This window comes from Berkeleyomyces rouxiae (genome assembly GCF_048999995.1).
Source record: "Berkeleyomyces rouxiae strain 22BRR77 chromosome Unknown BrBRR77_ptg000002l, whole genome shotgun sequence".
In the NCBI taxonomy this organism is placed as follows: domain Eukaryota; kingdom Fungi; phylum Ascomycota; class Sordariomycetes; order Microascales; family Ceratocystidaceae; genus Berkeleyomyces; species Berkeleyomyces rouxiae.
The window spans coordinates 2706517-2720357 of NW_027396492.1; the positions used below are offsets into that span (position 1 = coordinate 2706517).

The 13841-nt window shown below is 56.2% G+C and overlaps 5 protein-coding genes across 5 annotated transcripts; 2 read left to right on the forward strand and 3 right to left on the reverse strand.

Annotated features, from left to right (window-relative positions):
* Window positions 1-293: 293 nt before the first annotated feature.
* Window positions 294-2155, reverse strand: BROUX77_002300 (uncharacterized protein; the record flags this gene model as incomplete). Its single annotated transcript, XM_073746826.1, has 2 exons — window positions 294-1807; window positions 1912-2155. The coding sequence occupies 2 exons, from the start codon at window positions 2153-2155 to the stop codon at window positions 294-296; spliced, it is 1758 nt and encodes a 585-aa protein (XP_073607382.1).
* A 1797-nt stretch (window positions 2156-3952) lies between these two features.
* On the forward strand, window positions 3953-5750 carry BROUX77_002301 (uncharacterized protein; the record flags this gene model as incomplete). Its single annotated transcript, XM_073746827.1, has 4 exons — window positions 3953-4372; window positions 4461-4522; window positions 4576-4819; window positions 4884-5750. The coding sequence occupies 4 exons, from the start codon at window positions 3953-3955 to the stop codon at window positions 5748-5750; spliced, it is 1593 nt and encodes a 530-aa protein (XP_073607383.1).
* A 262-nt stretch (window positions 5751-6012) lies between these two features.
* On the reverse strand, window positions 6013-7335 carry BROUX77_002302 (uncharacterized protein; the record flags this gene model as incomplete). Its single annotated transcript, XM_073746828.1, has 1 exon — window positions 6013-7335. The coding sequence occupies one exon, from the start codon at window positions 7333-7335 to the stop codon at window positions 6013-6015; it is 1323 nt and encodes a 440-aa protein (XP_073607384.1).
* A 1248-nt stretch (window positions 7336-8583) lies between these two features.
* On the reverse strand, window positions 8584-9534 carry BROUX77_002303 (uncharacterized protein; the record flags this gene model as incomplete). Its single annotated transcript, XM_073746829.1, has 1 exon — window positions 8584-9534. The coding sequence occupies one exon, from the start codon at window positions 9532-9534 to the stop codon at window positions 8584-8586; it is 951 nt and encodes a 316-aa protein (XP_073607385.1).
* Window positions 9535-11453: 1919 nt separating this feature from the next.
* On the forward strand, window positions 11454-13192 carry BROUX77_002304 (uncharacterized protein; the record flags this gene model as incomplete). Its single annotated transcript, XM_073746830.1, has 6 exons — window positions 11454-11564; window positions 11626-11649; window positions 11733-11787; window positions 11857-11874; window positions 11945-12075; window positions 12134-13192. 6 exons carry the CDS (start codon window positions 11454-11456, stop codon window positions 13190-13192), a joined length of 1398 nt encoding a protein of 465 aa, XP_073607386.1.
* Between the last annotated feature and the right edge of the window lie 649 nt (window positions 13193-13841).

The following is a 13841-nucleotide window of genomic DNA, read 5'->3' on the forward strand; positions in this document are numbered from 1 at the left end:
GAAGCGTTGGGATGTATCGCTCTACTTTGGTCATGGATGATTGACATAGACATGGAAGTTGAAGATGGTAAACTGAGAGGAGCCACAATGGACGAGCGGCTGCTCTTGTGTTTTGTTCTGGTAGTTATTGAAATAATACAGGAGAAGCTTTCTCCGTGGGTTTGTATAGTTACTTGTGTCGTTATGTCGTACTTTTGGTTGGCCTGTACCCTTTCCTTTTACCTTTTGTCCTGCTGGTCCATCTGCCGTCTTGTACTAAGACCAAGAGATCCCCCCGGCCCCCCTTCTCATTGCTATCCCTCGGCGCCACCTGCCGCTCCGGCCGCCGGCATATACAGCCGCAACTGCTCCTCAAGGCGCTCGTTGCCTTCCAGCAGGTCCTGCAGCCAGGTACACGAGATATTGAGCACGGCGCTCTTGCTGAAGCCGCCGCCCTTTATCCCGGGAACCATTTCCGTCAGTTCCTCGAAGCCGACCTTGATGGCGGTGCGGCGGCGTTGTTCGCTAAAGATGTGGTTTTCGCGTTTTTGCTGGTCGGTGAGGTTTTTGCGGGGAGGTTTGGTTGTGGACGTGGACGTGGAAGTGGGTGTGGTTGTTGTTGTTGTAGTGGTGGTGTCAGGGGCGCTGGGCGCGGAGACGGAGACAGAAGTGCGTGTCTTGCGCGGTTTGGATGGGGCGTCGGATGGCGTCGAGATGGGTTTGGCGCCGTTCTTGGCTCGTGAAGACTTGGGGTTGTCGGCGGCGGCGGGCGCGACGCTAGTTGACGGCGCAGAGGCGTCGCGCGTGTGCATGCTTTTGCGGCGCTTAGTGGCGGGCGGCTGGATGGTCTCGGTGTCGGACTCGGTGTCCTCGCTGGGATGGGCAGCGGTGGCGGCGGCGATGGAGCGTTTGGGGGAGTGGCGCTGCTCAGCGGTCGGGGCGGTCGGCACGGGGGTCTGGGCGCGCGTGGGCGCGGCGGTCGTGGCGCCGCTCTGGCTGACGGTGAACCAGCGGTCGATGGTGGCGGCCTGCTGCTGCTCGGCGAGCATGGTCGAGGCCTCGCGGTCGGACGCGGGGACGTAGCCGTCGGCGTTGTTGAAGCTCGAGTCGGTGCCCCATTCAAAGTTCATGGGCAGGCTGCGCCGGCTGGCGGATGCGCGCGCGGCCATGGTGGCGGCGGCGACGTGGTCGTAGGATGCGCCGGATGTGCTCTGCGAGTGGTGGTGTGCGTGTGCGTGTGCGCTGGAGTGCGAGTGGTGCGCGGCGTGCTGGTATGCGTACGGCGTCGGGTGCGACGGCGACGGCGACGGCGGGTAGGCTGAGTCGTGCGACACGCTGCTTGGCCGCGCATAGTGCTGCTGGGCCCGGTGTCCGTGCGGCTGCTGCAGCGTGCCTGCGTCCTGGACGAGGGTGGCGGCGGCCTCGTAGATTTCGCGGGGCACCTCGAGCCCGTTGTGTGTGGTCACGGGATAGGGCACATGTGCCGAGCGCGCATGTAGCTGTGACGCCGGCGGGTAGTGGCGATCGGACGACGGGCGGCGATGATGCGAAAGGGAGTTTGGGCCGTCAAAGAGCGCGCTGTAGTGCTGCTGGAAGCCGGCGAGCATGGAATGGCTGTCGAGCGCGGCGGCCGGGTCGTCGAATTGCCGCCAGTCGCTGGGGATGGCGAGCCCTTCGCCCCATGACGAGCCAAAGGTGTCGGTTTCGACCGTCTCAAAGAAGCTGGAGAGCAGCTTGGCGTCCTCGTCGGTCAAGAGGGACATGTCGCCGTCGGGGGCTGGCGGAGGCTCGTTGAGGATGTCTTCATCGTGGCCGAGATCGTAGTTGTCTATGGGGAGACAACGTGTTAGAGCGTGGGGACACACAGAGAGAGACAGAGACAACGGGCACAGTGGAAGTGTGCTCACCGTGTTCGTTTTCTTTGCTACTTACAGCCAAACGGTAACTCCATGTCTCGCCGGGGCTGGTCCCCGCTATGTGATTGGTTGTAGTGCGATGAGGAATTGTAAGCCGAGAGATCGCGGCGTTGGGACGACGGTGAGTAGGGCTGGCGCTGCTGATGCTCGTTTTGGTGGTCATGGGCGTGTTGTGTCTTTAGCGACGCCTGTTGCGGCGGCATTTGTGCGCCGGTCATGGAAATAGCCGACAGGAGCTGCGCCGCCACAGCCGGCGGCATATTGGAGGAATTTGATTGCGCCAGTTTGGCGGTTGTGGCCGGAGTGGCGGAATGCACACGCCCGGCAGGTTTGTGGCTTTTGAGGGGTTTCTTCTCTCTCTCTCTCTCTCTCTCTCTTTGTACTGTTCCGTAGGTTTCGTGGCCGAGCGACGAGAACCGGCGCGCCGAGGGAGAGAAGATGGAGATTGGGAGCAGAAGAAACGGGGGGTTCTAGAAAGGGCCGAGAAGAAGGCAAAAAGCAAATGGAATTTGTGAAGGCGGAGGAAGTTGCTGATGTCGGACTGGCTTTAATTGGCGTGAAAGCGATCAAGAACTAGTTGCAACTGCCCTCCTTCGGCAAGCGGCTCAAGACAGCAAAGACAAGGAAGGAGCCGTCGGGTCGAGTCACGCCACTTCCTGAAAAAGTGAAGATGGCGATTGAAATTGTTCACGGCGCCGGTGCTATCGCAAGAAGGTGAAGAAAAAAAAAGAGAGCGAGAGAAGCGACAATCATGAGCACCAGTGATCAGTGAGCAGCGAGCAAGGGTGATTTTCGGAGAAATAGATTTGGCATGTGGCAGATGCGATTTGCTCTTTGACAAGAACAGAAACAAACAAGACAAGAAAAAAAAAAGAAAGAGAGCAAGCAAATAAGATGTAGCACTCTCAACTTCAGGTGGTTTTGCCTTGGCGAGGTTCGGATTGGGGAATGAGGGTTCTCTAGGTGTGAAGAGCACACAGAAGCGAGAGAAAAAAGAAAAAGAAGGGAAAAAAAGGTAGCTAACTATGCCAAAGAAGACGAAAACGATACTGTGGACCAATCCTCGCCAGACCCAAAAGCAGAGCACACGTGTAAAGAAAAGGGATGGCGCGCACGCAGAGCGAAGAAACAAAAGAATCCAAGACGATAAAAATTAAAATAAAATAAAAATAATAAAGAGTGAGTAGCTTCGCTGCCGGCTGCAGGCTTGCGGGGGAAGCTGCCTGTTGCTGTCGACCAGCTTCTTTCCCTAGTTGTGTCGAGTCCTCGAGACGGTGACTCGGCCGGCGTTCCTTCCCTCTTCAAACCTCGCTGTTCCTTCCTAATTGAATCCCCTCCTTCCACTTGTTCAGAAAGCGCGTCCGTCCTAAATGTTGGATCACATGCCAAAAAAAATTGGCCGCTTCTGGGCAGCATGGACCATGCATGTTCGCTTTTTTTTTTGTTTTCCCTCTTGCTCTCTGTCTCTTCTCGTTTTCACTTCCTTCGCCTCCTTTGTCTCCAGATTTCTTTTTTTTTCTCCTGCTACGTTGCGGCTTTTGCTTTTCTGTCCTCCATATAGTCATTGTTTTTTTTTTTTTATTGAATTAGCGTCTGGCACGTGATTCTGTTTAAGCTCTGAGCGTCGGTTCAAAGAGACCGAGAAAGCAACACAAGGATATCATCCAACTACGGCAAATACAAACACAACAACAACACGAGTAAAAGAAAAATAGGCTGCCTTTTTTTTAATTTGATCTACGTAAAAGTCTGGAGAGAGAACTATCTGCTGGTCTGGTGCTCTCAACACAAGTTCATGACATTTTATCCTCCTCGCCCTTACCAAACAGGAACAAGCGTCAAGTCCAAGACGCGCGACTCGGCCTCTGTCGATTTTGGCGTGTCTGCCGATGCTCTAATTAAACCCCCAATCTGCAACCTCCATCCTCATTACAGTACTGCTCCAAGTCCTCGGCCCGCTAGTGACAACCCCGTGCAAGTATAGTTGAGTGCTTGTAGCCCCGTCTCACTCCCCTCCCCTTCTCTCCTCCCTCTCAAGCGCCTCCCACCCCTCCACCATGTCTCGCTCGTCGTCGTCCATCACCTCGTCCGCCTCTCCCGCTCTGCTGCTGCCGTTCCCTCTCCAAGGGCCGCGCTCCGGCTCATCCGCCGCGCACCCACCCGCCATGGCCACCAAGTCGGTACTCGCCCGCGCCGCCGCGCTATCCGCCGCCCCGCCGCTGCTGCGCCCGCTGCTTCGCGCCTTTCTGCTCGGCTACATCTCGACCGTCGGCCCGCAAATCATCAGCCTGCTGTTCAAGACGGCGTTGCGTGCGCGGCGAAGCACGGCGAAAGACGAGGGCCGAAAGGACGGGCCGGGCGCCGTTGACCTGCAATCGCTGGTCGATGCCGTCAAGGCTGCGGCTGTCGACGGCTTACATCTGCGGGACTTTCCTGTGTTTTCGGCTGTCGTAGTCGGCGGCAGTTCCCTGCTTGAGGTTTGTACTACGCCTTGTTTCGCGCTTCTTGTCGGCTTTGTTCGTGTATGACGGAGTTCCATGCTCATACCATCATCGCTTCTTGTAGGCTCCGCTAAGTGCCGCATTGAAAAAGCTGGCCAGAGGGTTGTCAAATCTGGCCATTTCAAGGTACCTTACACCGGCTCTTTTATACTTGAAAGAAGGCTAACATCGTAACTCAGGGTTTCCAAGTGGCTTGCTACCTTCATCTCAGCATATGCTGGCTTACAGCTTCTGCGGCCCAAACCTCCAAAACCTCCAAAGTCTGCCAATACTGCTGGTCCGGCAGCTCTTCCAAGCCTGTCCACAGCCAACCAAACCCTAGACATGACTCTTTTCGTAGCTACCAGAGCCGTTGACGTCATCGTCGGCGAACTGTGGGCACGGCACAAGTCACGCAGGGAGGTACTCGGGAAATGGTCCAAGGTCAGTACACGTCCTTGTCCACTCCAGCCGATACCCAATTGCATGCTAACCCCGCCCGGTCCAGGCCGAGGCACTGATATCAAAACTCGCTGATCCGGCCGTCTTCGCCGTTTCCTCGGCCGCCATCATGTGGTCCTGGGTGTACTCGCCCGACCGCCTGCCACGCGCATACAACCACTGGATCACAACGGCCGCATCCATCGACTCGCGTCTCATCGAGGCGCTGCGCCGCTGCCGCTTCGGCTGGCTCGTGTACGGCGAGGAAACCGGCCAAGCACCGCTGCTGCAGGAAATGTGCGCCGAGTACCAATGGCCGTCGGAGTGGGGCGACCCGGTCCTCACGGCGCCGTTTCCATGTATCATGGTGCACATGGGGCGCGGCGGCAGCTCGTGCGAGGCGCACGCGGCGTACCGCTTCGGCAAGACGTGGCTGTGGATGATGACGTCGTACGCGCCGCTGATGCTCGCCCTCAAGCTCATGCGCCCACAGGCCTCTGGCGCCGCTGCCGCACAGGCCGCGCGGACCGCGCTGCTCTCGGCCGGCCGGTCCAGCGCCGTCGTCGCGGCCTTTACCGCGCTCTACTACTACGGCGTGTGTCTGGCGCGCACGCGCATCGGCCCGCGCCTCCTCGGCCGCGACGACAAGACGTGCACCAGCATCGACGGCGGCTGGTGCATGGCGGCCGGCTGCGGGTTGTGTGGCTGGAGCATCCTGCTGGAAAAGGAGGCCAAAAGAAAGGACTTTGCGCTGTTTGTCGCGCCGCGCGCGCTGGGCACCGTGCTGCCACGCTCGTTTCCCGAGGCCGAGCGCTGGAAGGAGGCGCTGGTGTTTGCGGCTAGCACGGCTGTAATCTTCACGTGTGTTGCCGAGAACCGGAGCCGTGTTCGCGGCATGTTTGGCCATGTTTTGGGCAAGGTATTGGAGAGGTAGGATGTGATGTGATCAAGATTAAACAAGGTAGAGTAAGTACAGAAGTCTAGAGAGATCCAAGGCGGAATCAGATAACTAGCGCCAGATTTAGTGCAGCAGAGAACAGAATGTCACAATAAAGGGAAAACAACAAAGAACAAACATCGCTCGCTGGTCATGGAAGCACACAGAAAACAAGAGAAAGGCACACAGCACATATAGCAAAAGACCCGGCATCACAAACATGCACACATACACATAATCACCAGCCAACACAAAACGCTCACCAGACACTGGCATCCCGTGGATCCGCATTCCCCCAGCGCCGCTGCCACTCGTCGCGCATCGGCTGCAGCAGCCCCGAGGTCTCGAGCGTGCGGGCATCCCAAAACGCCCAGCCCCAGATCTTGAGCCCGTACGGCACCGTCCACGCCGGCACATTGCTGTACGTATCGCGCCACAGGGCCGTCCAGGCCAGCGGCGCGGCGCCCGGCTCGCCGTCGCCGCGGAACGGGAACGCGCACCGCCGCACGCTCATTTCCTCGCGCTGTAGCGCCTGCGTCGGCCGGTCCATTGTGCGCAGGTCCTCGGGGAAGCGGTCGTGGAAGAGACTTGGCACGCCGCTACGGCCCTCTGTAGATGGAGATGTGCGGGCGCTTTGGCTGCTGCTGCATTGAAAAGGTCCAATGAGGAGAGAGAGCATCTGACTTTTTTCTTCAGTGTCGAACAGAACGGCACGCAGGGGATCCAAACCGCACAATACCAAGCGCTCCCGGATTTCCTGCTCTTCTTCAAAGCCCAAGATTGAGGCGCCGGCCACCCCGGGCCTCGATGTCCTCTTCAGCCCGCTGAGAAGATCACGATACACCACCGACGCAAACGAATAGACCGTTATAAGCTCAGCAACCTCCCACGGCTCAATGGCATCCAACATAAATGCCACCAGCTCACGATACGTCGCAGCGTGGGGCTCCGAGCCAGCCAACAAGCTCAACATCTGGAACCGATAAACCGCCCGCGTGGTCCGCATGGCCTCGGACGACGTCATGCCACGCCCGCTCTCCATGCCCAACGGCTTGCGCACACGCCGCGGCATGCGCGCAACTGCCCAGGCCACGCACTTGGAGCGCACCGGCAAGACAGAGCGGCGGAAAAAGGCCAGTATGTATGTGCTTTGGGCCACCGACAGGCGCGGCGGCCATGCGGGCATGCAGCGGCGCAGGTGGCCGGCGCCGCCGTCTCTGTCGCCACCGTCATCGCCATCGGCGTACTGCTGGTCGCGCGCCGCAAGGCTGTCGGCGTAGCGCTGCATAATGGCGCGCATGGCGCCCACGCGGCTCTGGACCGCGGAGCTGTCTCGGGCCGCCGTGTGCAGCATTTGCAGCTGGTAGACAGCGTACACGTCGGCCATGACACTGCCAAAGTACGCCTCGAGGTGCTGCTGCAAAAGGAACCGCCGGTTAGCCGCGTATACGGCGTGCAGGGTGGGGGATGCATGCACGAGGGCGCGCCGCTCCGGATGCGACAGCTGTGTCAGAATGGCGAGGAGGATCTCGGGCGGGAGAAGCTCGAGGAGGCTAGGGGCCGAGTCGACGGCCTGTGACATGGCTGGTGGACGGGCTTTTCCGGGGAGGTAGGTCAGGGGAGATCAAAGAAGACGGCGACAGGTTGGGATAGAAGCTCAAGATAAAATAAGGAACGTGTAAAGCCAGGAAGAGTGCTTGTAGGTATGGTTTCAACGAAGACGCCAGGCCCACAGCACGGAAGACTAGAAAACTCCTTGCGCATGTGACAGAAAACAAGGGAGAAGAAGAAGAACAATAGAAGGATCCAGGGACCTTGCGATGCCGTGTTAGTTGGTTGAGACTGGGAGCCAGAGACATGGAATGCTGCGAAAGGGAGTCAGAAGGAAAAAGAGCACACGGAGAGGCAATCCAGTCAGTCGGTTGACCTCTTTTTCTACTTTTGCCTCGAGAGGCCCGGGTTCTTGTTGCGCCCCCATTTCCCTCCCGTTTCCCCGTCTCCCCTTCCCCTAAGCCTCGCTGTTTTGTTTACTCCCCTCGTCTCCTTGTTTGCGGGCTGCAGTCGCATGTGCATTTATTTACATGCTCTCATGACAAGTCCCTGGCTTGTGTAGCAGGCCTTTGCCAATGTACACCTGTACATGACTACATCTAGTTAGTTGACTGTGTGGCTTGTGTACTTGTATACAAGGCTCTCTGCCCTCGTTCTCCTGATTCCAACCCTGCATGAAAAGCCCAAACTCTGGTATCCCGCCCAAGCCACGACACATCTCAAGTCTGGAATCTGCAGTCTGGAGTCTGGGGAAAGGGGCCAGGCGGGCAAGATGGAAAGCTCGGGCTCTGTTCTGCGGTGCTTGCTTTGTTCGCGCCTGAGCTTTGTGCAAGAGACAAAGAAACGTCAAACCAGGAGCTTTGAGACAATGGAGGAAATAACAACAGCTCTGGGTACAGGGGGTCGTCAGGAAGGGGGGAGTAGCGGTGTTGCTTTCGGTTTTGTTTGGACGAGTCGAGTACCACCGGGTGTATCTTCATATCTTCACGCCTTTGTGCACAGCATAGCTAACTGTGAGTGAGTAATGCGTGGGTGTGGGTGGGTGTCCAGGTCACATCAGGTCACATCATGTCTCATCCGTATTCAAGACTACGACGTATCACCACACCTCAGGCGGTCTTTTCTAAGGGCTACATCGTCCATGTGGTGATTGGTCCATATAACTGCCGAGGTTCTTAGGGTTAGGCCGCAATATGAGACATGGGGGACACGGTAAGAACATGGCAACCTTGCATCAATTAGTTCTACTATAAACATTGGCCGGACCCTAACACCGCAATCACTCCTTTACAGTAGCCAGATATGTGTCGAGCTCCTTCTCCGTCCAGTCCCAGAGCTTCTTGGCTAGCTCAATGTCATTTGCACTGGCGCTTCCTCCGCCCAGCACGCCCACTGGCGTGTAGTACTCTCCGTTGATTACATCTTTGGCTGTGGCAGCCCAAAGCTGGTTCAAGACACCTTGTTCAACAGGTGTAAACAGATTGTTTGCCAGGCTAGTAACGCGGTGGACAAGCCAGAAGGTACCAGTAGTACCGTTCATTAGATTGGTGCGTACAATGCCCGGGTGCACCGATACAGCCTTGATTTGCGGGTAGGCAACAGCTAGCTGGCGTGCAAAGAGAATGTTGGCAAGCTTGCTTTGGCCATAGCGCGTGTAGGCGGCGGTGGCGTTGGCGCCGGGCTGCTTGAGGCTCTCGAAATCAATGCCCGAATACGACAGGGCATGGCCAGCCGACGCCAAACTGACAACGCGGACATCAGCATTGGGCTCGGCAGCAGTCTTGACGAGGGTCGGGAGCAGCAGCTTAGTCAACAGGGCATGTCCCATGTGGTTGGTGCCGAACTGGCACTCATAGCCATCTTTGGTCAAGGCCGGCGGTGTTGCCATGATACCGGCGTTGAGAATCAGAATGTCTAGGCGCTCTTCAGCGGCAGAAAAGGCCTTGGCGGCAGCGCGCACGCTGTCGAACGAGGCAAGGTCCAGCTTCAGATACTGCACGTTGACGGCCGGAACGGCGGCCTTGATGTCGGCAATGGCGTTTTCAGCCTTTGTGGCATCGCGGCAAGCTACCCAGATAGACTTTGGCTCGTGGGCGGCCAGCTCCAGAACGGTCTGCTTGCCGAGACCAATATTGCCGCCAGTCACAAGCACGACTTTTCCCTTAAGCGACGGGATGTCTGTGGCCGCATTGAACGGCACACTGCCGAAAAGGTTGAAGCCAAAGGGCATGGTGATGACGTGTTGATTGGGAAGTACCGAGAGGCCAAATACTATGAGGAAGCGTAAACGGCCGAGGATGTAAAGGCTAGGGGCAGATACTACTGAACAGACACAAGCACAGAAGAAGCTCAAGGTGGCGCGCAGAAGATGGATTGGCCAGGAAAAGAAGCCCACATGAGGACGAGGCTGGGTGGCCCTGGTCTTCTTATCTATGCTTCTCATCGATGCGTACGCCATGTGTGCGGGGATCTGTGGTTGGATTTAGCGCAGGGGCACTGTTGCAGCACAGAGTTTGCGTGTGTGTGGTGCAGGCTCGGCTTCCGGGTCTGGTTGTTCTGTTAGTCTGAGTCTGACGCATGCAGTTAATAGCGTAGGCGGTCAGTGACTGAGGGCAAAGCGTCGGCAGGCCGAAGATGGTTGCGGGTGCAGATGGAGGCGGCAAGAGTGTTTGGAAAGAAGATGTGCATGATGAAGAATTTTCACAGCAGATGTTGTTTTGGTTTTGAGGGGGCTTGAGATCACGATCGCTGTAAGTGGTCTTTCCGAGGCGGAATATATGGTATGAAGCTATGCGATGTTGCCTTTTTTTTTTGTGAAGGGTGGAGAGCTTGGTCCCTTAGGGTTGCGGTTAGGTAGCCTGAAAGCTTGCAAGGCATTTGTCATAACCGCCAAGCTCCGAACACACTAGCTTTAATGTCTGTAAAGAGTCAGGGCTGACAGGCTAGACGTAGATTTGATGCAAAGGAACCGATCCCTCTGGTGGTGTTCACCGTAAATGTGCGTGGGCGGATGGAAGGAATCGGCGAGAGACCGAGACACAAAAGAAGAGGCGGGATTGGATGGAGTGCCAAGTGCCAATAGCCGGAGATGAGCCGGCGACTCAGAGTGTGCCTTGTATGTTTTCAGTTGAAGTCATCTCATCGAGGAGTCATTTCATTGAAAGCCAGAATGAATCATATGCGTGGGTGAGACTCATTCGCACTTCAGTCGCGCATGTTTATGTGGCCTGTGTTTTGTGTTTTACTCACTCAGTTTGTGTGATGTGTTATTTGGGCTGCGTGCACTGCTTGTACTTGCAGCTGGTACTATCTGGTACATGGTTACAGCGTAGAGTGACAGTATATCTGTATGTATCTCTGTATGGGTGGATGTACCTCGTCTCCAGGCGGCATCCCGGCTCACCGCGCCGCCGCAAATGGCCGCCTTTTCTGGCTGGCGCTCTAGTGCCTGGCTGGGGAGTCACCGCGCTGTTTTCCGCTGGCGTCTCCCTGCTTTGGTTCTTCGATTGCATGACAGCTATAAATACCACGGCAAGCCTCGACAAGCGTCGCCCTCCACCTCGTCCGCACCATCACCGCTTTCAACCTCGTGCTGCTCTCCGCTTACACGCCCGTCCCGCCAATCACAGCACGCGCTCTTTGTAACCCTCGAACCCCAACCCTAGCCTCGCCCTCATCCACAATGTGCGGAGTTGAAGAAGACACCACCACGCCCGCCGTGGCGCCCGAGTCCTCCACCAACGGCCTGCGTACGTATATGCTTGACTTGTTATTGTTTACTTTTCTGCCATGATCCTCCCTGCTCGATGCCGTCGCCCCAAAATCCCATGCTCCATTAATTCTGCCTTTTGCCCGTCCGCCATTGGCACTGCTCCGGTTCTGTTCCGGCCAGCGCGAAGAGACGCCCAGAAAAAAGAATTTAATTTTTTCTTCTGTTTTTGTGTTAGCTCCTTCGTTACCACTTCCCCATAAAAATTCCATCATATGTAACGCCCCCAGGCCGATTTTCAATTTTTTTTTCCATCTCTTCATATCTTTTTTTGTGCTTGCGAAACACTTTTCCCTTTCATCGCCATCTTTTTTGTTTTGTTCTGCCCTTCACTTTCGCTGTCATTTCCCCTCAAACCACTCCCAACCCCTATATTAACAATGGCTTCTGCTCCCACCGAAGGCCACCCCGGCTACACGGCCGTCCAGACCCGTGAGAACCCTCACCCCAAGCCCGCCCGCAACCCCTACGAGGCCATCCCCGACTACCTGGTAAGTCCCGATCGCCACCATTGCTTTTGCCGAGAACCGTCTGCTAACATTGCTGCTACAGAGCAACGTCCACCGCTACAAGATTGTATGTGCTGCCCACATCATGGCATCTTCGGCCATGCCCTCTGCCCTGGCTGACTGGCCACACCCGCTAACCCATCGCTCTAGATCGAGTCGACTCTGCGTGAGGGCGAGCAGTTCGCCAACGCCTACTTTGACACCGGTAAATTGCCACGGATAACGCCGTGCTTCCAGCCAACATACAGATTGCTAACATGCCTGTAATATCTAGCCAAGAAGATCGAGATCGGTACATATAACCACCTGTTTGAGAACCCCCCGTGGACTGCCTGCTAACCCATCTGCCTTCTCACCAACAGCCAAGGCCCTTGACGAGGTGGGTGTTGACTACATCGAGCTGACCAGCCCCGCTGCGTCTCCCCAGTCTCGCGATGACTGCGAGGCCATCTGCAAGCTCGGCCTCAAGGCCAAGATTCTGACTCACATTCGTGTAAGTAAACGCTACTCCAACGCCCCAGCTACCTTCATTTTGCTGACCGCGCCTCCAGTGCAACATGGACGACGCCAGAATTGCCGTCGAGACCGGTGTTGACGGTGTCGATGTCGTCATTGGCACTTCTTCTTACCTGATGGAGCACTCCCACGGCAAGGACATGACTTACATCAAGAACACCGCCATCGAGGTCATCAACTTTGTCAAGAGCAAGGGCATTGAGATCCGCTTCTCCAGCGAGGACTCCTTCCGCAGCAACCTGGTCGATCTGCTGGCCATCTACTCCACCGTCGACCAGATTGGCGTCAACCGTGTTGGTATCGCCGATACCGTCGGCTGCGCTGGCCCCCGTGAGGTCTACGACCTGGTCCGCACTCTCCGCGGCGTTGTTTCTTGCGACATTGAGACTCACTTCCACAACGACACTGGCTGCGCTGTTGCCAACGCCTACACTGCCCTGCAGGGTGGTGCCACCCACGTCGACACCTCGGTTCTCGGCATTGGCGAGCGCAACGGCATCACTCCCCTGGGCTCCTTCTTTGCCCGCATGGTCGTTGCCGCCCCCGAGTACACCAAGAGCAAGTACAACCTGAAGAAGCTCAAGGAGGTTGAGGAGCTCGTTGCCGACGCTGTCTCGGTCAACCTGCCCTTCAACAACCCCATTACCGGTTTCTGTGCCTTCACCCACAAGGCTGGTATCCACGCCAAGGCTATCCTCAACAACCCCAGCACCTACGAGATCCTCAACCCCGCCGACTTTGGCCTGACCCGCTACATCCACGTCGCCTCTCGTCTGACCGGCTGGAACTCCATCAAGGACCGTGCTGCCCAGCTGGACATTGAGATGACCGATGCCCACTACAAGGAGTGCACTGCCATGATCAAGAAGATGGCCGACATCCGCTCCATTGGCCTGGACGACGTCGACTCCATCATCCACGCCTACTACAAGGGCCTTAAGGAGGGCAAGACCATGTCGTCCCTGGACCACGTTCTGGACAACATGACCGACGCCGAGCGCGACAACGTCGTCAACGGCCCTGGCAAGCGCTCCGCCGACGCTTCCGGTGTTTTGGACGCCAAGAAGGCCCGCACCGAGGAGACTACTGCTTAAGCGCAACACCAAATGGGATGTTGCTCCTTTGTTCTCTCTCTCTAAAAATGACCCGGCTGCCGCCGCTGCCATGACCGTGACGTACAGATGAAGACCTTGATATACCTATCATTTCTTCTTTGTTTTCCATTGCCTGCTCTTGTTTCTCTTCTTTCTTCTTCTGTCTCCTCTATTACGCCCATGTCTGCTCCCCCTTCTGGCCACTTGCCATGTTTTCTTCTTACGTTACCTGCCGCAAAAAAGTGCCTTATCAACATCGTTTTTTCCTTCTTCATTTACATGTTGCTGCCATCTGCCTTTTTCTTATATCACCACCTCTTTTTTACATTTTTCTTCATGATCCTGGGAGTTTCGGGAACAGTAAAACAAAAAGATTCTGTCAAGACTGTTTTTCTGCATGCTTCGGTTTCGGCTTTGTGATTTCTCTGGAACAAAAAAGGATGTTGCATGTGTTTGAATGTACGTGAGGAAAACAGACTCCCGATGTTTGGGACTATAGTGATTACATGATAGACCACTTATGAAAATGTCATTAAACATGGCTATGTCTTCCCTTTTCCATCCAAGAACCGAAACCAAGTAAACATGTAAAAGAAATAAAGAGCATCACGTCGTGAAGAACAAAGAACCAATGATAAAAAACAAACCA